Source organism: Rhinichthys klamathensis, unplaced genomic scaffold (assembly GCF_029890125.1).
Source record: "Rhinichthys klamathensis goyatoka isolate OS25496 unplaced genomic scaffold, OSU_Roscu_1.1 h1tg000117l_1, whole genome shotgun sequence".
In the NCBI taxonomy this organism is placed as follows: Eukaryota; Metazoa; Chordata; class Actinopteri; order Cypriniformes; family Leuciscidae; genus Rhinichthys; species Rhinichthys klamathensis.
Window position 1 is genome coordinate 39722 of NW_026606654.1, and position 24715 is coordinate 64436.

General features: G+C 40.0%; 2 protein-coding genes across 2 annotated transcripts in view; one reads left to right on the forward strand and one right to left on the reverse strand.

Annotated features, from left to right (window-relative positions):
• Positions 1–20428, forward strand: part of jmjd1ca (jumonji domain containing 1Ca) — a gene marked incomplete at its 5' end in the record, with an annotated part of 53052 nt that extends 32624 nt beyond the window's left edge. Inside the window, 23 exons of the mRNA XM_056255039.1 lie at positions 1827–1951; positions 2041–2172; positions 3322–3363; positions 3452–3566; positions 3770–5550; positions 6643–6797; positions 8162–10701; positions 11283–11484; positions 11861–12090; positions 12179–12331; positions 12906–12995; positions 13112–13227; positions 13505–13604; positions 13997–14154; positions 14255–14545; positions 14834–15002; positions 15114–15204; positions 16183–16313; positions 16397–16519; positions 18070–18209; positions 18517–18723; positions 18858–18989; positions 20112–20428. Of these exons, the coding sequence (XP_056111014.1) occupies positions 1827–1951; positions 2041–2172; positions 3322–3363; positions 3452–3566; positions 3770–5550; positions 6643–6797; positions 8162–10701; positions 11283–11484; positions 11861–12090; positions 12179–12331; positions 12906–12995; positions 13112–13227; positions 13505–13604; positions 13997–14154; positions 14255–14545; positions 14834–15002; positions 15114–15204; positions 16183–16313; positions 16397–16519; positions 18070–18209; positions 18517–18723; positions 18858–18989; positions 20112–20213 (7325 nt within the window). The remainder of the gene's footprint in view (positions 1–1826; positions 1952–2040; positions 2173–3321; positions 3364–3451; positions 3567–3769; positions 5551–6642; positions 6798–8161; positions 10702–11282; positions 11485–11860; positions 12091–12178; positions 12332–12905; positions 12996–13111; positions 13228–13504; positions 13605–13996; positions 14155–14254; positions 14546–14833; positions 15003–15113; positions 15205–16182; positions 16314–16396; positions 16520–18069; positions 18210–18516; positions 18724–18857; positions 18990–20111) is intronic.
• Positions 20429–21708: 1280 nt separating this feature from the next.
• nrbf2a (nuclear receptor binding factor 2a) lies at positions 21709–24348 on the reverse strand (the record flags this gene model as incomplete). The annotated part of the gene is made up of 3 exons (XM_056255080.1): positions 21709–22234; positions 24072–24112; positions 24228–24348. Coding segments are annotated over 3 exons (627 nt in total), but the record flags the coding sequence as incomplete, so codon positions are not given.
• Between the last annotated feature and the right edge of the window lie 367 nt (positions 24349–24715).

Below are 24715 nucleotides of genomic sequence, written 5' to 3' on the forward strand. Positions count from 1 at the left end.
ATACAAACTGTGTCTAATGACAATGATAATCACAGGTACTGATTATGTGTGTTGTATAAACATAAAAGGGTTTAATTATAGTTTGAATATCATTGTGCATTACTGTAATAGCCACAATGAAAGCAACAGGGGATAACCTCAGATATGGAAAATAAATGAAAGGAAACAAGCATGGACTGTGAACAAACGTGTGTTCCATGACAAAAATGTTACTTACATAGTCGATGAATATATATTAAAGGGGTGGTATAATGCCCTTTCCACAAGATGTAAAATAAGTCTTTGATGTCCCCAGAGTGTGTATGTAAAGTTTTAGCTCAAAAAACCCCACAGATATTTTTATATAGCATGTTAAAGTTGTCACTTTTTGAGGGTGAGTAAAAACGCACCGCTTTTGTGTCTGTCCCTTTAAATGCAAATCCTCGCGCACAGGGGGCGGAGCTACAACAGCTTGTGTCCTTTTACCTCACACAGACATGCTCTGAAAATTTCAAAAACTTTTAGCCTTTTATGTTCAAACCGAAGTCAAAAAGCTGGAGCGACTCAAGAAGAAGTGACAACATGTAGACAACATTTCTGAATAGTTAGTTGGTGAATTTATGGAGCTTATGTGTAGTTATCTTCTAGTCATTGATTAGCATATTCTGTCTTGATAATCTATAAATCGTCTTCTGGGTGCGGGGTTTATGTAAATTCTAGGGTTAGTGATGTCACTAACCCGGGAGGAATGTCGTGTAGTCCCTACCAGCCGTTGGTTGTAGTCCTTAAAAAGCTATTTCTTTAAAAGAAAATATCTCCCTTTGTTTTGAACTTTGAGCCTCGTAACTTTGCAGATATTGTTTATGCTCAAACAGCAACATTACACACTAACTAAAGTTAGAAAAGTGAAATCATATTTAACAATGGATTACACTTTGTTTTAAGGTGTCCGTGTTACAGTGTAATTATACATTAAAGTACTGAGTAATAATAATTAACTACATGTACTTACTATAGGGTTAGGTTTGGTTTAGGGTTAGTTGTATGTAATTATGCATAATTTATAGTTATTAATTCAGTAACTACATGTAAATGTGTAACAAGGACAATATAAAATAAAGTGTTACCTTATGTATATACTCGTTTTGCTGCGAGTGTGAGACAGCGCTTGCTGAGAGAGACCCTGCCCACACCCTCTTCTGATTGGCTGAGATTAGTGATTGATTTTGTTGTGGCTTGTAGCCTTGTCGTGTCTAATATGGACAGACAAATTGCTTGTCACTAGAATCTTAGTGCATCGCAACTGGTTCAGACGCAAAGGAAATGTTTGTTAATTTTCAACGGTCATAAATAATCTAAATTATGTGCATCACATTTCGTGACTCATCCAATTAAAATTTAAAGTCCAAAACATTTATTTTGTAAGTTGGCAAACAGTCACAAGATTACATGCATTAGAGTGTTTTTAGTAATGAAAATAATGTCAACAGAAATAGGATAAGTCACCAATGTTTTATAAATAATTCATTTTATTTATAATAATCATAACCAATTCTTCTGCCAAGTTATATAGTTTGTTAACCTTACTGTAGTAAGTACTGGTGCATTATGAATGCTGAATATTTATTTGTTTACATTTGTATTTGTAATGTATACATGGCTCATTCAAACAGATTTTAGAACTGTCCATTTTAGAAATAAGGATTTGATTCATTCAAGAACTAGAGTTTCATGGGTGTTTTCATGTTTATCTCAATGTTGATTTAAGGATTAGAGTAAGATTGTTTTATAAAATCTTATTAAATGTTAGTTGTTTGCTGTGTGTGATATTTGCTATTGTGCAACAGGTGCTTGTTCTCTAAAGGGCCTTCGAGTGAAAGTGTTCAGACAGGAGTCCAAAACTCAGTGGCTGCCTGGAGTCATCACACACCACGACCAGAACAACAGAACTGTAGCTGTCATGGCTGACCAGGTGAGACCACATAAACACATATATATGATGTCGCATATAGTAATTTAAAAACATGTTTTATATAAAGGTAATTTTTTCATCTTCAAAAGGTTCGAGAGATTGTGAATGTAGATCCTTCGCTGGTTCAGATGGTGTTACTAGATGATATCACCCACTCCTCGCTAATGGAAGACCACTCAAAACGCAAATCACATATCACCAAGATCAATAGGATTTTTCTTGTAAGTGAAGAATTTTTTTTTTTTCGCATACTAGTTTTGTGACAATATTGTCCCCTAAAGCAGTGCTTCTCAAACCTGTACCGGGGACACCCCACCATTGCACATTTTGAATGTCTCCTCCATCTAACACACCTGACTTCGCACCGTCTGAACAAGCCTGATATATAGATGATCCTCACCGTAGAAAAGCAACTCTTCAGCGGACGGCACCACAAGATTCAATTGTAAAAGACATACAAGAAACTGAGCTCGTAAGAAAGCCGTCAAAAGAGCTCATTACGGTCACTGATTTTTCGCTGCCCGGCCCAAAAAAGTCACTGTTTGGATTTGAATAGGCAAACACTTAAACGTCTATGATTAGATCATTATTGCAGTGATTATTATGTTTCTAGCATGTTATATGTTTGGCAACAGTTCTTCTAACCCTAATTGATGGAGTGTGTAGCTTTTTATTTCTTAAACAACCATGTAGGAAGACACATGACAATGTAAAGATTTATCAGGCTCAGATTGTGAAAGAATGGTTGTGAAGAACCATGTCAGAATCATTTTCACTTATGAATCATCTCCTCTGAGTCCAGAGCTTAAATTCATTGAAAGTCTTTGGGATGTGCTGGAGGAAACTTTACAGAGCACTGGACTCTTGCATTATCAATGCAACATTTTTTTCCAAATGATTCTTCATGCTCCCTCCCAACCATTCTTTCACAAATTGAGCCTGATGCATCTTGACATTGTCATCCTGGAATATGACCATGATGTGTCTTCCTATGGTTGTTTAAGCAATGAAAAGCTACACACTCCATCAATTAGGGTTAGAAGAACTGTTGCCAAACATATAACATGCAAGAAACATAATAATCACTGCAATAATGATCCAATCATAGACTCATAAGTGTTTGCCTATTTAAATCCAAACAGCGGCTTCTTTAAAAAAAAAATATATATATTTTTAAAGGCTTAAAGGGGGGCACGACCAAAAAAAGTTTGAGAACCACTGAGTTACAATTAAAAAAGTTCTCAGTTAAGGGTTTGGATTAGGGTTAATAATATTTATAATTAGCTTTAGTATTGACTTTTTAGCAATAGAAGTCTAAGATATGTCCTCATTTAGATAGCTAAGTAAATTTTTGTGTTTGTGTCTTCCAGGGCACAGAAAGCATATCAAACAACACTACAACAAATGACCAGGTAGAGACTTTAACACACTTCCAAATGCTTTACAGCAGAATGCTTATACATCCTATAGTTTAAAACACACTTTGTCTCTGTGCTGAAGGTGTGTAGCTCCAGGCCAGCGCAGCAGCAGTCTGCGCCGAGCGCACAGAACTGCGGTATGGAAGAGGATGAAAAAGAAGGGATGAGGGACGAAAAGAGGAGTGATGAGGGAAGAGGTGAGCTGTAGCCATGGATAATGATTATGAGGATATTAAGAGCTCCATCTGTGTTAAATTACATTTAGCTGGATTCATATTTATGGCATTAGCTTGATACAGAGTGCTGTTTTTTATCAAAGTGTCAATGAGAATCTTAGATGTAGCTGTGTAGCTTTTTCTAAATCAGTGTTTTTGATCTTGTTATATTTTTTTATTCCTAGATTCTTCTAAATCTAAAAACGGCAATGGTGATAGAAAAAGGAGGAAAGAAGACGAGGAAAAAGATGACAAGCAGAGAAAGAGATTGAAGAGGTTGAAAGCAGGGAGTGTGTCCGACCTGTCTGAGAACAGCGATTCTGAAAATTCCAGCTGCAGAGTGCAGGATTCATCCTCGGATTCAGGATCAAAGAAACAGCTGAAACAGCGTTACACTTCAAAGAGGCCATTGGACTGTGAGGTTCACCCCTCTCATAAAGGTGGGGAACCTTCTCCCAGCCAATTAGGAGATAGTGAGGGTCAGAAATTGAGAAAAACTCCTCCATCCGATTCTCCTAGTGCATCCTGCAATGGGGCATTTAGTAACACAGAGGCACAGGAGTGTGCTGCTGGTGTTAGTGTTGGAAAATCAGATGAGAAAGATGATGGAGGAATGACAGAAATAGAGGACAGGAGTGAGGGGGCATCTCGAGAGGACTCAGAGGCTGTGTCTGCACTGCTGGCATCCCAAGAGAGTGAGCAGCTGGTCTCCATTGAAACCACATGTGTGCTGCTACATGCATCACCTCAGGAGTGTGAAGGAGTGGACAGTGAGCATGAGATGTCGACAAATGATCCAGTGGTCAGAAGGTCAGAGATCACCCACGCAGAGGCTAGGGGGTCAGAGTTTAACCAATCAGAGGTCAGGAGGTCAGAATTTCCTCATTCTGTGGCCATTACCACCAGCAATAACACTGCAGTCACAGTAGAAGAGGACCCAAGAGTAGCACCTACTCGGTCTCCTGTCAAACCTTGCAGCAAAAAGGAGGATGTGGATTCTAAACAAAGATGTTCTCCAGCAGCTGTGAATGCAGAATATGGACCTGTGATGTCTTTGGAAGCAACCCACAAGCGTAGTGTGCACGCCAGTCCTTGCTCCTCTCCCGAGATCATATCTAAAGCTCAGACTGTATGGGAGATGTCCAGACAGAAGAAGGGTGCATCTCTAGAGATGGGCCTGTTGAAAGAGGACACTCCTCTGCCTAAATCGACGGACAGAACTCTTAGCTGCCTTAAAATGGCACCCAATCCGAAAGTGACCTGCTCCACAACTCCAGTCCTGACTCATGCCCCTTCTCCATCCCCAAACCAATCCAGAACCCCTACGCTTTCTCCTCCCGGTGCACCTAATTGCACTCCCACTCCAGACAAGTCCGCCAAAAGTCCCCTCATTGTGGACAGAAAGGATCCCTTCACTATATACAGAGACCCTGCGATAGTCAGGGCGGAGCTTGAGGCCCACCCCACCTACATCCAGCCCCCTCACACTCCCCCAAACCCCAAAAACCACCTAAAGACGCCATCTCCCTCCTCCAGCTCACCCAGCCTTACCCCTGCTTCCTCCCAAAGCAAGTTACTGAGTCCCTCCCCTCATCCTGCACATCTCTCACCCATTCCCCTCCACTCCCAGCCTCCCCTCTGCTCCCTGAGTACACCCCACTCAACCATCCCTCACCCGCACCTCCTTCCATCCCTCCTGCATGCACTGCCCCCATCTGCCGCAATCTTGGCTGGACATCCTCGTATCGGATCCCTGGGACTTCCTCACCATCCTTTAGCCCTTCCGGGTAACTCGTCTCTTCTGGGCCAGACCACTGGTGCAGCTTCTTTGGCACATCTTGGCCTCTATCCCCTCTTGTGGCCTCCTTTCCCCAATGGAGCCCATAGCTACCCTGGACTGGGCCTGCAAGCATCCAAATGGACACACCCAGACGGCGCTGGCATCTCTGACAGCAACGTGAGGAGGGTAAGTGACTCCCAGATTCTGGAATCAGTCATGATATTTAGCTTGGTCGGAGCTGTGGTACAAAGTGGGTTGCTCTAACACATAAAAATCTTGTGGGGACCTTGGTTTGAGGGCTCCTATGACTCCTTTGGGTGGCACAGTGGCTCAGCTGATAGCAGGAAGCCAGATGGTCTTTCTGTGTAAGGTTTGCATGCTTGGATAGGCATCCCCGTGATCCTACATAGGGCAAGTGGTTTGGAGAATGGGTGGATTATAGACTGTCATTTGAATAAATAAATAAAAAATTGGATTTTATGACTTTTTAAGGGTTGCAAACAATGCAGCAAGTTGTATTGGTAGCACATAATTGGTGTTATTCCTGGAGTTGTTGTGTGTACAGATTATATTTGTGTAGATGTTATGGTACTTATGAGATCATAGCTAAACCTCATGTTGTCAGGGACACATTTAGATGAAGCAGAGCATGTCCCATGAGGTGTGCATGCTGGAGAGAGAGTTCCCCTTCTGCTAATGCTGTTATAGACATAGTGGGTATTATCCTGACTCCTCAAAATGTCATGCAAGTGTGTAATACTTGTGTAATATCATCTGGTTTAGTTTTAAAGCCCAGATAAAGCATCAAGAGGCAGGTTATGGTATTATGGACGCATATTGCAGTAGGTTGTTTGCATTGTGACTGGCTGAATAGAGATCTAGGGAGCAAGAAAATTAAAAAGAAAGCTACAACAAGAGATGAAAAGAATGATGAACTGAAAGGAAAGTCATCCAGGTAGAAGATTTCCCCCCTCTGTTTTATTTATATGGTATCAGGACATCCTTGAGTCGTCTGTAACCAACTATTCATCTGTACATGTATTATGGATATAAACAAGATTGTGTTTATCAATGTGTGTGTGAGAGTGTACACTTGTGTACTCGAGTCCTATTGTATACTAGGAGGGGATTGACTTATGTCCTTGCACATTGTGTATCAATTTATTTATTTTTTGTCTCCCTAAGGTTTGAAGTCCTTTGACTTCTCTAGATCGATCCAAAACAGGTTCTATAAATAAATTTGTCTGAAACTCTGTATGTTTGTCTATGTGGTAACAGAATCCCCCAAGCCCTTGGCTTTCTCAACCCAACCCTGTTACTAATGCAGACGGTCAAGGGATGCAACCCCCACTCCCCATCCGACCCTCCAGTGCGGACCCTCAGAGAGCATCTAGGAGCACTCAACATTGCATGCCTTCCTCCAAAACCACAGAGTAAGTTTTCATCTCACTCCTGCACACACTTTTTGTTTGACTTCATATCATTGTTGTAATTAATTAGTTACATTCATATAGCACTTTTCTGGGTACTCAAAGCGACTACAACTCGAATACAACTCTATATTGGATCTGTACATAAGCTCTTTAAGTGACGGCAGCCAAATAAACCTGCTGCTGTCTGTCATGTCAACCAAAGAAAGAACTTTTATAACTTTATTTGTAAGCATTAATCTTTATTTATTTTTTTACAATGAAAACATTGCAGTGTTATTTTACATTTGATTACTTTTATTTCTGTAGTATTTCTTACCTGAATACAACGGTTAGACCCACCTGAAAAACTTAGTCATGTTCATTTAATTTGTCTCTTTATTCTATTGAATTGATTTGTGCTATTGTATACAATTTGTTTATTTGTTCTTATTTTATTACTGTTTACTTACTGTCTCTTTTTGTAAATCTAGTTCAATGATTTAAATAAAGCCTCCCTGTGCTGTGTGTAAGCTATTACAACAAAATTACCCAAATTATAAAAACAATTATGATATAATAACAAATTATCTGTATGTCGGTATATGGCAGGTTTCCCCTTGGTATCGAATATCAATATTTTTCAAGGTATCGTATCGAAGTTGGAAATTCCAGTATCGCGACAACACTAATACCTTTAATTACAACATTAATTTGCTGGTTGTTATCTGCTTATTGACTGCATTGCACTTCCAAATCACTTTTCATATTCTTCATGAACTAGAAATGCTGACTCAGGCTGTCTTAAGCCAGATCTGACTGTTGAATTATTAAAACTCGTATTACCAACCTGGGGTTTGCATTAATAGTGTGCATTAATCTTCAATTGATTTCCTATGGTCCATCATCAATTATATCTTACTTATCAGTAGGGGTGGGAATCTCTAGGCACCTCACGATTCGATTCGATTACGATTCAGAGTCCTGCTGCTCAACGTTCTGCGCAGCTCAAACGAATGGCACGGATTCGTTTTACTCTTGTTTCGTTTGATGTTTCTCGTATGTAACAGAAGTTGCAGCTCTTATCAATTGGACAACGTGGTGGTCACACCAGTGCGACCTCTTGTCGCCCATTTGGTCGCACTCTGAACCCCTACTTGCATAAAGTGTGGCACTTGTCCAGGTCCAGGAGCCTTTTGAATTCCGTCAACATTACGTCATCAATTAACATTTACAAAATCAATTTTTAACATTTGTGATTCGATTCAGAATCGTCCGCATCGCGATGCATCTAAGAATCGTTTTTTTCCCGCCACCCCTACTTATCAGACATACTGACCCTTGCAACAAGCTTTTCCACATTCATTCCTGCTGTTCTTTTTTTCTAGAGAGCTGGATAGAAGAGGCGCCACCGAGAGCACAGTCATCCACACTCACTTCAAGTCTGAACAGGAGCGTTTTCGTGCAGCGATGGGCAAAAATGGGCTGACTTACTCCCCAGGTGCCCCTGAATCACCTCCAAGTCGAAACAAACAGCCACTTGTTGTTTATGATCTCACAGGTGAGAGACCTAACCGCTACCAGGAAGAGAACCGGCGCATTCTTCTGGAGAGCAGTAAGGTGGCTCCATTCACTGCTAAACTGAGCTCGGATAGGGAACTGCGATACACTAGAAGTCCCACATCTCCCCTTCCTTCCAAGGAAAGGGAGAGCGAGATGGACAGAGAGAGAGACCAGGACAGAGAGAGAAATGTGCATGCATTCAGACACACTCTTCCTCCCCGGCCACAGTCGGCCCATCCCACCCCAACCCTCACTCCGAGCAGCTACTACTCTTTGCCAGCTAGCAAAGAACTCTACGAGAGGCTCAGTGCCAGCAACACAGTTGCCCCTGTCTTAACTTCTTCTAGCTCACAGGTCTCAATGAGAGCCAGACCTCCGCCTCTCATTAAACGCCAACACGAGAAAGAAGAAGGTCTCCTGGGAAAGATCACAGAGCAACTTGCACATAAAGCATCTTCCATGATGGCATTAGAGGTAGCGACTGTGGAGAGAAGGGGGCAAGGCTCTTCTCTCATTTCTGTCTCCTCTAGTCCCCGCAGCGTGCCTTTACTCCACCGTGCCCCTATTTTCCACCCTCCGGCACCAAACATTCTAGTTTCTAAAGACTCTGGACATGGCAGATTGTCCCCGCCTACTCTCACACCCATTCAGCCAATGAGCTTGTCTGGAAAAGATCAGAAGCAACAGAGGCCACCCACCCTGTTACCTGAGCTCAAACATGTCACCTTAGATGGGAAACGACCTGTGCCAGAGAAAGCAACGTCATCACAAGCCTGGGATACCCAATGGGGTGGAGTCATGTTTGACAGAGAGAAAGTAGGTGGTGGGCACACAACAAATGGAGGTGTAGTCAAACCAAAGTCAGCCACTGCGTCAGTCATTGTGCATACAACAAGTCACACACATACCACAATAAATTACACAGTGTCTGACAGCTCAGTTTCCCGGGTGCAGTGCGGCCACATAAAGCCATTGGAAAGTTTGTCCAACCCACACTCTAAGGAGGGCAGTGTTCATTATAAAAGAGGTGTCCTGTGGACCCCTATGGATACTGTTCACCCCATCAACATGACGACCCAAAAGGGAGACCTCAACACACCCATAAACATGACAACTAAACCTATTAACACAGCTCAACCGAGTCACGGAGTGAAACACCCCTTAACAAATATGAATGCCACATGCTCTAGGATAGACCTAATCGCAGAACACTGCACGAGGAGAGACGGTGGAGCTGGTCAAATGAAGATGGAGCCATCTCCCACCTCTTGTTGCACTTCTAGAGAATTCCCTCATCTGAAGAAACACAGAGCTGGACTAGCCACTGCTGAATCTAGACTTAACACATATACAATTCAGCCTCAACACACTACACATCCTTCAGATGCTTTGAAACATACCTCTTACCTCTCAAATAGTAGGAATGGGACTTACACTACACTCGCTACACATACTGTGTGTTCTACACATGCTTCGGAAAGAGAAAAAGAGTCTGTATTCAACACTCGCACTTCTGAATGTCTCCGACTGGCATCAGGGACTTCTAGCCCTATAGCAACAACCACACAAGGTTTTCTATCCAATGAGCAGATACCTGCTTTGGCTGTAACAAACCAGTCAACTCAATTCAGTCAGAACAACTACCATAAACTGAAAAAAGCCTGGCTGACCCGCCATTCTGAGCAAGATAGAGAAAGTACGGCCTCCCAAACACTAGATGGCACTAAGACAGCTGTAACTTTGACCAGCACAAGCTCCTCTGTGCCAATCAAACAGGAAGTGAATGGACTGGTGGATAATTGGTGCACTCAGGAGGACAAAGATTCCTCCTTAGACAGCAGAAAGTCCAAAATAATAGACAAGAAGCCTTTTCAAGACAACAGGAAGTCTAGTTTAGAGGACAGGAAGTCTAATAGTAACGCTACAAGTTTCAATTCAGAGGACAAAAAATCTGTCAAAGCCACTGAGAAACCAGTGACCGCGGGCAAGAAGTCTTCCTCGGATGATGTTAAACCTCTCTTGGACAGAAATGGAAAGCTGGAAAGTAAGGAGGCCTTTGTGGAGGACAAGAAACCTAATGAAAGACGATCAACCTCGCTACATATGAAGCCCGAGAGGGAGAAACAAGGCGAGAAACGCCCATTAGAGTCCAGCGGTGACAGCGAAAGTGGCGGAGACTCCGGCAATGAGAGTGAGAGTGGTGGATCAGGACAGAGGTTTAAACGGCAGTCTAAGTCCTCCTTTAAAATAAAGCCGAATGACATCCAGAAGAAGAAAGTAGACAAGGAAGAAGAGGAAGAGGCCAAACCCAATGGAACTTTGCAAAGTGCAAAGGATAAGCCTCAACAGAGGCTCGCTAACAGCAGTGAGTTTTCCACCTGTTTAAATGCTGATGTATGTTCAGGCCTAAAGAAAATGTTAATATTTAGAACATCAAAACATTGTCATTGGTATTAAAGTGAAAATATCTTTCTTCTATAGAGAAAGATTTTAGCATATAAACCAGTATAGACCTAGTAAATGATAAAAAAATTAAATGATATACCTAATATAGATTTTACTATGTGATATTAAAAAAAAAATCTTTTTCTTTTCTTGTTTTTGTGTTTGAAATCAAATGTTGTTGTGTTGTAAGTCATCTCAGACCTAATTGGTCTTTATAGAAGATTGCTCTCAAATGCCTGTTGAAAAAAATGAATCGGAAATGAATATACCTTTGCAGTATTCAATGTTGCACTCTATAGCAGCTCTGTTAAAGCAATCTGTTTAAGGTGAACAATGAACAATCACACATACTATGTCTTTGCCTAAATGTAATTGAGACTCAATTTCACCATGGGATTCAGAAAAGGGAATGAAGGCCATGGCTATTCAAATTATGCATATTCATACTGATGCTGATAATTCAAATGTGTACTCATCTCAACTATGTTATTTCTGATTCAGATGGCATCCCTCGCTCTGTGCTGAAGGACTGGAGAAAGGTGAGAAAGCTCAAGCAAACTGGAGAAACTTTCTTGCAAGACGACTCATGTTCAGAGGTCGGGCCCAACGTGCAGAAGTGCCGAGAGTGTCGCTTGGATCGCTCACGTAAATCTCATGAGCCTGCCATCTCACCCGTCTTCTGCCGATTTTACTACTTCCGACGGTTAGTTTATCTTGTTGTTGGCTACTGTTTCACACTGTTCTTGGACATATCTGAACTCCCAGTAATGCGCTTCATTTCGGTTTTATTTGTTTCATCATTGGTGCAATATACAGTGGAATCCAACTTTAATGAGTGCATACACTCAAGTTTGCATGAAACCTGATAATCATATTATCCATTATTGGTGAATTTTTAATGGAAGCAAGAATATCTGAACTTTTGTAATGTTCACATGGTAAATTTCATTAGTGATGTAGAATTAGTGTGAAGTTCAAAATGTCATATTGTCATTATTCCTTTATTTTATTTATCCAATCAGCAGCAGTCGAACAGCACAATTCGTGCTTTACACTAATTCTTCCCATTCTCTCTTCAGTCTGTCGTTCAGTAGGAATGGGGTTGTCCGTGCGGATGGGTTTTCGGTGTCTGAGCAGACAGATGAGGAGGCGGTCACCGTGTGGATGGGGAGCTCAGAAGATGACGAGGACAAGAAGAGGAGAGAGATGGACCTTGAGATGTCAAAATCTGTCCTCACGTTCATTGGAGACAAGTTCTGTCAGCTCATAAAGACAGAGGACATTGCTTTCACCTGGGTCAAGAAAGACAGTACGTTTGTGTTGAATGATGGATACACAAAGTCTCTCATTCCTTGTCATTTTGTCTTTTTCACCTTGCCCTGCTGTCTTTTCTCCAGCTCAGATCATGTGGAAGCGAGCGGTGAGAGGTGTGAGGGAGATGTGTGATGCGTGTGAGGCCACTCTCTTCAACATGCACTGGGCATGTCACAAATGTGGCTTTGTGGTTTGCATGGACTGCTACAAAGCCAGGGAGGAGAAGAAATCCAAAGGTCACTTGCAAATACATCACAGATTTTACTATTGATTTAAAACTTTCCTACAAGATTCCCTTTTGTTTTCACCACTCTGTGGAAGAAACCAGCTTAGACCAACATGCTGGTCCAAGGTGGTTTATGTGGTTTATAGCTGGTATTACTTGCTGACTTACATGGTCTTGCTAACAGGATTCCAGTAGTCAGGGAAAACCTGAAGAAATCAGGAAATGTTAAAATTGTGATTTCCAGAATAGCAAAGGTGATGGAAATTATTTTAAAAAATGCTAAAATTAACCCTTTTTTAATCTAAATTTATTTATAAAATCTAATTTCAATAGTCAATATAATTGTCTAAATCATTTTTTTATATTATTTTGAAGTATATATACATTTCTCTTTGTGAGTGCAATCTATATAACATGTTTTTAAAATCCTTACCTCGAAAGAGTGGAAAACCCAAGAAAAAGTGTGGGAGAACTGTTTTCATTAGTCATGTAGACCAAAACATAACATATCCTGGTCTTTTCAGCAGGTTTTTTGGTTGTGTCTTTCCACACAATTTGTATATTTTTCTTATTTTGTCATTCAGATAAGGAGATGTATGTCTGGGTCCGATGCGTGAAAAACCAGCCTCATGACCTGAAGAACCTAATGCCTACTCAGATTATACCTGAAACAGGTAAGCTTTGGTGTAGGTTTGTGTACTTTTTTGTATCTAAATATCATATCCTGTTCTTTTTCACCTTTGTCTGTAAACCTGATATTAAAAGTAGTGCATTGCCATCTTTTCGTAAGTGTTGGTGGACATGCAGAGCTCTATGCACTCGATGAAAGAAAAGTTTGGAATCTCATCCCATTGTCCCAACAAAACCCTCAACCCCAGCATGGCCACTACCAACGGACTCTCACCAGTAAGACTCTAACTTCACATGATGATGTATTTTATGGCAAGTCACAAAATTTGTGTAGCTCTACTTGTTTTAGATTTATATTTAGATTGATGCATTTGGCAGACACTTTTATACAAAACGACTCAAGGTAGATTTGATTAGTTCATGCATTTCCTGGGTATCAAACCCATGACCTTCGCGTTGCTAAAGCCATGCTGTATTGCTTAAGCTACAGGACTGTTAGATGCATATGAAGCTGTATAGTTGAATGTATCACTAAGTGTTTGAGTGACATCAGCTTTCAGACAGAGATAAGAGTGACTTGAAGAGCCGGCAGATCCCAGATCAGCAGAAGAACTCGCAGCATGTCACACTGAGAGCACACACTGAGAGAAGAGGTAAGTGCCTACAAAAACACACCAAACCAAACACAGATCATTCATCAATTTTGCACTTGCATCTCTTCCATTTAAATCTGAGTTTTTTCCTAACCAGTCATGTCCACAACTAGCAATGCACAAAAAGATGTTTTATTTGTTACTTTTTCACAACTTGCAGGTAGGCCCTGCCCCCAGATAAATCTAATTGCTTCAAAATTTCTCCTTCACATAGTGTATTGAGCATCAAATATGTTCTGAGTGGCTTTTTTTACTTTGCACAGCATTTTGTTTTCATTTAAAAATTAACTTCCTGTCACACCTGGTTTTAACACAGTTTTGACACATTCTGTGTATTTTCTGAAGAAAACATTCTTGAGATGAATGGTTTTAATATGTTCTTATTTATCCAGAGAAGGCCGAGTGTGACAGCATGGAAGCTCACAGTAGGAAGTCCATGAGCTCCGAACAAGGATCAACATTGCGTGACCTTTTGACCTCCACAGCTGGGAAGTTACGTCTTGGGTCCGCTGGAGGTGCCTTTGCACCAGTTTTCAACTTGTCGGAACAGGTTTGATATATACATGATCGTTCAAATGAGAATATAACCTGTTGATAAGTAAACTATGTTTATCACTTGTAACAAACTCTATTTATGCTCCATTCTTTAGGTAACCCAGAACACTCGCATGCCCAACATCCTGGATGACATCATTGCTTCTGTAGTAGAAAATAAGATTCCTGCTACCAAGATGACCAGGACGGGGCTGAATCAGGATTTGATGCCAGAGGAGGGGATGGGGCAGCGACCAGAGGGGGTGAAGCTTGATGAAAGCCCATTGGCTGATGCCCATACCGTTGTCCCTCACGATTGGCTAGGAAACCACCGGCTGCTTTGGCTCAAAAATCACCTTCACCAGGGCAACCAAATACTGTTCAAAGAGAACTGGACACAAGAGCAGGTTTGTATATCTTACGCTAGTGGAGTATTAACTATATCTCTATTGATACTTGGTGAGAAGGAGATTCATTTACAAGAGAAATTACAGGGAATTAGTTTTACGTTTTGGAAAAATTAGGATTATGACATAGGATGAAACCTCTTGGGATTTAATTACTTAAAAATAACTTGCTGTGGGAATCTTGATATCGGTTGATTTTAACTGAAATTAGAAATGGCTTCTTGTATGAATTGATTATGTAAAAATAATCTTCATTCTGAAGCTGAAGTTTGTTTGATGTCTCTTTAGCCGGTGCTGGTGTCCGGATTGCACAAGAGTTTGAATGCTAATCTGTGGAAACCTGAGCACTTCAGTCATGAGTTCTCCAGCCTCCACAGTGACCTCTACAATTGCAGAGACGGGAGCGTCACAAACTCCAAGGTCAAGGAGTTCTGGGATGGTTTTGAAGATGTGTCAAGTGAGTGATCCAGTTTAGCATTTCTGCATTCATTTCTAATGGGCTGAATATGATTTTTGTTTGACTCTGTTGACTAAATGTTATTTGCATGCTTGTGTATGTGACCCATAGAGAGGCCTAAATCTGCTAAAGGGGAGTCAGTGGTGTATAGACTGAAAGACTGGCCATCGGGGGAGGAGTTTTTGGCAATCATGCCTGCCAGGTACTGCCACCCTTGGAAACATTTGAAGCATATGTTGTCTTTCAGACCTCACTAGTATTTGCATAAAATACCACTTTGTTTGTTTTTCCACTTTTGCTAATGTGTCCTCAGTTTGAATACACTATTTGAATACACCTCTACTCAAGCTTAGAACTCAGGCATGCAGTAAGAGTGCAACAAGTGCCAGAATTAAAAACGCATTCATTTTCTCCAAAGAAATAGATTTCTAGCGATAAATGACCAGCCTTCTAATTAAAGGGATAGTTCACCCAAAAATTTGAATTAAAATTCTGTCATCATTTTCTCACCCTCAAGTTGTTCCAAACCTGTATGAATTTCTTTCTTTTGCTGAACACAAAATATATTTTGAAGAATATGGGTAACCAAACAGTTGACTGACCCCATTGACTTACATAGTATGGGAAAAAAATACTATGGAAGTCAATGGGAACCATAAAATGTTTGGTTACCAACATTCCTCAAAATATCTTCTTTTGTGTTCAGCAGAAGAAAGAAATTCATATCGGTTCGGAACAACTTGAGGGTGAGAAAATGATGACAGAATTAAAATTTTCGGGGGGACTATCCCTTTAATGAGAAATGTGGGATTGCTTTTTATTTTGCACACGTTTCCACCAGACTCTACATTATTTCTTGATTTGACCAAAAAAAGTAAAGAAATTACAATTAAAAATAAAACTAACAATTACAATAGGGGCTATCTTGGCCCCTAATAAGAAAAAAATAATTCACTATAAATAAGTGCTCAAAATGTTATTAAACCATCAAGCCACATTAAACAACACAAGTATATTATATACAGAATTATAGTCATCATTATTATAAGAATAAGCAGAAAACATTTTAATTGTATTGATTGCTAAGTTACTTAAATAGTTTTGACATAAATCCTTATAAAATCTTTTTTTTTTTTTTTATTACATTGCTTTAATGCCATATCTTGTGTGCAAATCTCAGATATCATGATGTGATGAAGTCTTTGCCGGTACCAGAGTACACAGACCCAGAGGCTCATCTGAACCTGGCCTCACATCTGCCCTCCTTCTTCATTCGACCCGACCTTGGTCCTCGCCTCTGCTGCGCCCACGGTATTCTTTCTTTCCTGTAGTCACTGACAGTACTGTTGTGCTCTTTGTTATGCAATGGACCTTATGTTCCTGTGTTTGTTCAGGTATAACAACATGTCCAGAGCAAGATTTTGGGACCAGTAATCTACATGTTGAAATCTCAGACACCATGAGTATTCTGGTATATGTCGGGGTGGCCAAAGGAAACGGAGCCCCATCCAAAGCAGGTACTTCCAAGTAAACATGACATTGTGAGGCTGAATGACAGACATTTTCCTCTTAAATATTGATTTGGCTTTGTAAGTTTGCATAAACATTACATTATTTAACAGTCAAATCTATTGCTTTTTAAGGGAGGTTGATTTGAATGCAGAAACATCCTGCATATGGAGTTTAAAAATAAAATGACTCAGTCAATAGTTGCACATCGATATAAAATCATTCTTTGACTACCTGTAACATCATTGCTACCATTATGTCGCTTTTAATATTGATAATGTTGATAAATAAGGTATAAAAATGTTTTTTATTTAAAAGGCTTGAGATTTTCCACTCAAGCTTAGGGCAGTATACTTGCGTGTTTACAAAGTCTTGGCAATTGCTAAAATAAAAACTTTATTGGCGTCCTTTAAAATGCCACCATGAGAGCTTTTAAAAGAATATTGTGAACCATAAAGTGTGTGAGAAAGACTGCATTAAAGGGCCCCTATCATGGATTTTTGAAAATGACTGTTCATGTAGTGTGTAATATAGCTCTAAGTGAATGAAAACATCCTGCAAAGTTTTATATCTGAAAGTGCACCGTATATAAAGTTATTGTCTTTCAAAAGTGAGAGTCGACTCTGAGTCAATGAAATGAATTGTTTTTCAAACGAGTCATTAGCCGTTTCGTAGTGACGTAGATACGAAACATTAGCATATTGGCCGCGCCCAGTTATTGCGCACGCACTCGAAGAGAAACTGAAACCTCAAACGCAGCTGATTCCTGTACTGGACAGCATCATGTCGAGAAGACGGCGCTGTGCATAATGTGAAGGTAAAGCCAGTTATTTTTCACTCCCCAAGGATGAGCATGTGAAGAATCAGTGGTTAAAATTCATCTTTACCAAGATATTACAGCAGTATAATCCTAAACTATTCCTGTGTTCCCTTTATTTTACTGCAGGATTCACAAACCGCTTGCTCTTGAAATATGGTGTTAAAAATACTTGGTTTTGAGTTTTATATTGTGTAGGTCTCCTGCCTACTCACATTATCACTGCCTTACTGAAATACTTGTGCTGATCAGCTGTGGGCCACTATTATCGAGTCATCCTTGCGATGGAGGTTGAATAACTAGTTCTTCTAATATTTCTTCATCGCACTCCCGCTCGCATTAATATGGTAAAATCGACGTCATTGTTCGTTACTGTGTTTAGTTTATGGTGATGGAAGCCTCAGGACACGCAGAGCTGTCGCGTTATGCAGTCTATGGTGTAATGGCAATGGGCGTTTTTGTTCTCGCGCTGTACACGGTAGACCACTCACTCACATCAGACTGCGCTGTCTGGCCAATCAGAGCAGATAAACTCGCGGAAAAGAGGGATTTAGAGAGATTGATTCATTTGACGAGCCGTTTGAGAATGACACATTGAAAATGTGATGATGTGCAAATGTATATTGTGAGGAAATTAAACAGTTTAAACATGTTGTAGGAGACTCTACAACATCATTAGGAAACTTTAAAATACCATGATAGGGGCACTTTAATTTGGTTGTTAAACCCTTTGTGTGTTAGGTGTATTGAAGCTATTGGAGGGGGAATTTCTGGATGAGAGTGTAAAGAAACGACTGAAAGACCCCAATGAGATGCCAGGTGCTCTGTGGCACATCTACATGAGTAAAGACCTACAAAAGATCCAGGAGTTCCTACAAAAGGTATCACACTACTTGATCATGTAAAGCTTATGACCTTATGTACTTATAGGTAAGGAATGAGTTGCCCGAACTAATGCAGTAAAGTATGGTGTGCCACAAGGCTCTGTCTTGGGCCCTTTGTTTTTCTCCCTCTGCATGCTCCTGAATCATGCCATTTGCTTGCATTGCTATGAAGATGACACAGCTCTGTATTTCCTCTAAATTTAATTAGCTCACTAAACACTTCATAGTTATATTGATCCTCTAATAGACACCCCTCGCCCAATCATTGAGGATATGCTATTCATGCTCTTGTGTGTGCATGTAGGTTGGTGCTGAGCAGCAGACTGAAGCAGATCCAGGGACAGACTCGGACTCGGAGTGGGACGGTGATGCCGACCCCCTGCGTGAGGGAGGCTGGTATCTGAGCCCCAGGCTGAGACAGAAGTTACAGGAGGAATATGGCGTAGAGAGTCGCACACTCCTCCAGTTCCATGGAGATGCTGTTATCATCCCTGCTGGAGCTCTGCACCAGGTACTTTACCACACTCACATTTCCAGCTACATCCTCCTAAAGCAATCTGTCCTGTGCTCTTGGGAAGGATGGCTCTTAAAGCTGTCAAACCACCAGGCATTCAGTATTAAATATTTCACGCTGTGTCTTTGTAGGTGATGAATCTGCACAGTTGCATCCAAGTGAATGTAGACTTTGTGTCCCCTGAACACGCGCACAACTCCTATTATCTTACTCAAGAGCTCCGCCCTCTCAAGGACCAAGTGAACTATGAAGACAAACTCCAGGTACCTCCATCTTCCTAATGTGGCCTTATTTTGTCAGTCGATCGTTAAATTTCCATTTCTACTGCATCATGCTGGTAATCTCATGTTAGTTATGTTAGTGGCGTTGTGCCTCACAGCATTTTCAATTCATTCTTTTAAATTCTGACTTGAGGCTGAAATACACTATATGATTTTTGCTGCTATTTACAGTTTGAAGGAGTTGAACCAGATTTTCGTCAGTCGGAGTTGACCGATTGCACAGAGAATCACATAGTGTAGGATGGGCACAGACTCCTATTTTCTTAGCCTGGTTAAAACCAGACCATTCTCAGTTGTAACTGAGTTATGGTCTGGCAAAGCGTCATAGACAAATCATTTCCAGAGGGCCGTCACCAACGGACGTCGCGGATAGACCTAAAACCAATCAGAGCGATGAAGGAGATGACGTATGCAGAGCGGCGGAGAAACATCTCCGAGTGTTGTTCTTTGCTCGTTTTTTAACAAAAAGGAAACGTTCAAATCGCTCAAAACAGACGCGATAGCTGATTAGAACGAGTGATGTTCGACGGCGGCATCCATCTTTGTAATGTAGGCTACAAAATCAGCTTCAAAATCCCAGCGCTGTCGTCATCGTGTAAAGCCCGCCCCAACGTTTCTGATTGGTGCCTCGATTTCGACGGATTGGAAATGGGCTTGAATGAGCTCTTTGCCAGACTAACTTTCAGAGAAAATCTAAATTTGCCGGAAGTTGTCTGGGTTTTCCCAGGCTACTATTTTCTAGCTTCAGACAATGATTCCATCCATCAAAGATTTGATATTTAAAACACATATTGTCATTTGTCTTCTTGCAACAATGCATGTGAACAAGTTTAGAATCGTTTAGTGTATGATGTCGAGTTTTCCTTCTGTAACCATTTACAAAGTTGGCAAGTGTATGATTCCTACTTGCCTAGTGTTTTAAATCTGTTCAGAAGTTGTATAGTGTATTGCAGCCTTTAGTAATAAGAGACATGATGTAGCCATAATTGCTATTACAGTTTTATATTCCCTGATTGTGATACTGACATTTTTCGTAATCCAGTCTAATTAGGCATAAGTAAAATCTGATTGCACAATATATTTTCACCCCTCTTTATTGTTCAGGTGAAGAACATCTTTTATCACTCTGTGAAGGATGCTGTGGCCACATTGAGGAAGCATTTAAAGGAGAAGAACCCAGACCAGGTAAAACAGGAGGAGTCCTGACAATGCATCTCCTCCTCTGTCCAAACCCTTGGGGCATAAAGACAATACCAAGATTCTCCAGGAAAGGAAAGAACCTGTGCTTAGACTTGATTTCAACAAAATGGGCCACTCTGCCAGATTCTGTGACTTCCTCTATTATGTCACTTTCTTCTCTTTGATTTTATTCTCATTGTTTGACCTTCCCCGCTGTGTCTTCTTGCATGGACAAGAAGTGAGGTAAGTGGTACAGCAAACAAGATGAAAGTAGTACACTGTGCTCTCCAGACAGGTGCAATGAGCTTTAAAGCCCACTTGCCGCACACGCAGAAGGCCCTGGAAAACAATTAGAAAGAAAAACACTGGCAAATACATGTTTTTCCAAAGGTGATAACGATCCGTTACATGTTCTTCATCAGTAGTTCTTGCACTGCGAAGTGTTCACCATGCTGTGTTTTGCACAGTTGGAGAGAGCAGAGATTCTAACGCAATCATTGCAGTATTCCATCACATCAGCAGCTGCCAAACTGACAGGTTTCATTATGTTAGAACAATATTAAATTATTTACAGTTAGGCAAATATTCACTGTGCAGAAGGAGAATATTAAAGAAGTTGCAGTTTATTCTGTGTTTGTTTGAAAAAAGATCTTGTGAAATTTTCAGCTGAAATGTAATATGTAAATAGCAGAATATACATATATAAATATATATATATTAATTATGATTTTCTATAACATGGTGTGCTTTATTTGCTGTGTGTTGTTTACTACTGTATGTAAATTGAAGTTAAAGAAATGTTTTACATTTTCCATTAAAAATGGAATAATCAAAAAATGTTTGTCTTTCAACGGTTTACGTCCTCCGTTAATATCAATTAAAAAAACAATTAAAGATTATTCATTCAGTTTTTTAGGCTTAAATTAAAGGGATAGTTCACCCAAAAATAATTTACTTATTCAGGTGTTGATTTAATGCCACAGAAAATAACTCACGGCAATCAAGAAAGTGGCAGTGAATAGTGACCAGCTTCAAGCTTTAACAAAAACAGTGTTGTAAGGCTTTGGAGAAAAACAAACCAAAATTTAATTCATTATTTAAGCAAAAATCCTGACCTTTGCTGTTGGTATTCTGTGCTTGACTGCATGTTTATGACACTGTATTCGCTCATGTAAAGAACCAGCTAAAAGTCAGTTTCACTTCACTGCTCTCACATACACATACGCTTTTATAAAGTGACGTGTAAAACTAAGTAGAATGTAGTTTTTAGACAAATGCTGCTCAATTCTGACACATATCAATAAAATGGCATAAAGCATTGGCACCACATTTTACATCTGTGATGACATTTCAGATTGAATCAGGAATATTCAACAAGAAAAAGGGTTTTCCTATTTAATCATTATAATTACATGTTCAATAAGAAAGGAACATTTATCTATTAAAAAAAGTCAATAAATAGGCTCAACTTTCACCCAATATTGACATTCTAAACAACTCTAAACTGACTAAAGTTTGTCTGCTCTCATGCCAGGTGATTCACCAGTGCTCAAAAGTTTGAGGTAGTGTAGGTGTATGCAGGTCTAGCTGTCATTTGCCATCTCCAACAGTAGCTGGATCTGGTTCTGGAGGTCAGAGGGCACGTGCAGGAGCCTCATGCCCAGCGGTGAAGGTTGAGCTAGAGAAGCTGTGGGGCTCTGATGCTCCTCATAAGGGTCTCTCCTCAGACTAGCATTCTCTGCCTTCAGTTTCTGGTGTTCCTCCATCAATCGCTTGTTCTCCACGAGCAGGACAGCCATGAGCTTCCACAGGTCAGCGATGGCAGTGCTCTGCTCTTCCAGTCGAGTCTTGTCATCTTTGGCAGCCTTCCAGCCGAGCGGAGGACTTTGGACGACTGTTTGACCGGGACACTGTGTTATCAGGGATGATGAGCTGTGTTTTGAAGGGCTCGGGATCTTTCCTTTGAGTTTGGCCTGTTTCCAGCTCATCTTGATCTGTCGCTGCTGTTGGAGATGTCTGTCTCTCTGGAGCTCTAAAGACAGCCGTACCTTGATATATATATATATAAATATGGTTAAAATGACTGTACTTTACAACAATGCCTACACTCTGAAAAGAAAATGTACATAAGTGTAAAAGTATTTCATGTAAAAGAACTTTCATTGTAGTTTGTACCTTTTTGACATTTCGTACTTTTTGTACTGTACAAATTCAGGAGAGGTACATTTCTATAGGCATGAGCCTTAAAAATGAAGACACATTTCCATCTGTTTTATGCGCATTTTGGGATATCAGATTAAAAAAAAACACTGGAAGTGCCAAGATCTGCATAAATTCTAAAACCGTGCATAAAAATAACAAAAAAATATGGATAATTATTTGTATAATATAAGAAGATGTCCTTGTTAGCGCCAGAGACCCCAGTTCAAACCCCACTCGGAGAGACAGCATCTCAAAATTTGGTTTGATCATTCTGAGATACCTGAGCCAAAGTCTGTCATCAGAATGAATTGGTTTAATTCCCTCCCAAAAACACCAGCATCCGAACGCAAGAGGACATAACCACGTTTATTGTGTTTCATCTGCGCGATCTGAGACGCAAGTCATTTATGATGTAAGAAAAGAGCCACAGTGGCTTCACCGATTGCAACAACTTCCATTTTTATTACAAATATTTTGCGCCAATTTCCCAGGAAGTGGCGATTTAGTTCTCTTGAGCACATGGGATGGAAACGCTGTTTTATTCGCAAATATTTAATGCGATATTCCAATTGTGTTAGCAAGTTAAATTTGCAACTGCATAAAAACATGGCTAATAACAGCAATTGTCTGCAGATGTTGTAAAAAAAATAAAGTATTATTTTGAGTAATTTTTTCGTTCTTTTCTCCATTTAGGCTTTCAAGGTGATGTTGATGATGGTGTGATGTTGATATGGAGTTGCAGTACTCCATAACAACATTACACCATCAACTTTAGGTACAATATTTGTACCAGGAAGTTGGTAAAAAAAAAAATCAAGAACTTTAGTTCAGTAAAGAGGTGTTACACTGATCCAAAGATTACATTGTTACAAAACAAATCTATCCAGGATCCTGAAAAAATCAGTTTCCACAAACAATATTGAATAATTTGTTGGAAAAGTATCAAATTAGCATGATTACTGAAGGATCATGTGACACTGAAGACTGGAGTAACGATGTTGAAAATTCATAAAATAAATTTAATTTGAAAACATTAAAATGGAAAAGTTATTTTTAAAATTGTCACAATATTTCACAATATTAATGTTACTGTATACTGTATTTTTTATCAAATAAATGCAGCCTGAGTGAGACTTCGTTAAAACATAAAACAATAAAACCTGTAACAGTAATGTGAGTCTTTACTAATATCTATAAATAGGCCGATGTGGAATCTGAGACCATCTGTATATTTGCCCTAAAGCTGGTCCAGCTTCCATCTGGGTCAGTCTACAAGTTACACATATTAAAGGGATAGTTCACTAACTTTGAAATTAATTTTTGGTATGTTTTAGCTTACCTCAAGGGCATCCAAGATGTAGGTGTATTTGTTTTTGATTTAAAAATATCAAAATTGAAACTACTGCGGAAACAAATACACCTACATCTTGGATGCCCTTGAGGTAAGCTAAAACATATCAAAAATTAATTTCAAAGTGAACTATCCCTTTAACAAAAGAAAAGTTTGAGATTTTTGTGATATACTCAGCTATCACCATGCCTCATAAACTATATTTGAATATTATAAAATCAATTTAAAAATGGAAAGACAGGACAAGTAACTGTCAACGACACTTATTACGCAGGTCTACGCAAAGGCAGACCGTTGGAATGGAGTCACACTTGTCGTAAACCTTGTCTTACCTGTTCAGTGTGTGTCATTGAGAAGGCCTCGTTCAACAGCTCTGAGCAGAGAGAGACACAACGACATTAGTTTACTCCTTCATTTATCTTCCTGTAACTTTGCCAGTTCTTCATGTGTGGATTATCTGGAGAACAAAGAGGGCTTCATTACTTCACCTGCTGCTTCACTGTGGCATAAGATCGCCTCTTCATATTTTTCTTTCGCCACCAGCTGATCTGCCTTTCGGCCGTAATGATGGGCCTGTAGTAAAGACAACTGCCATGTTTTCTGGGGAAAGAAAGTCCCACATATTAGGTGTCATTAACTATTATGTACTTACATAAAATAAATGTTAGGTACAATGTAGTTATGGTGTTCATGTATTGCAAAACACTTTTGCTGCTATTGCGGTGGGATACGGACAGGTTTGGTGGTTTGGTTAGGATTAAGGATGGGTTAACGTGTAAGGGAAGGTCATATTATAGATGTAATTATAGAAATTAACAGCTGTAATAAATCAAGTACAATTTAAAAACACGTATGTACACAAGCGCATTGTATCAAATGATTAAATTATCTCTCTGGTTGTGTTCGGGTCATTTTGACCAGGAGAGAATTTTCCTTTTCCCGAAAATAATAGTTAACGTCATCGCATTGGACCAAA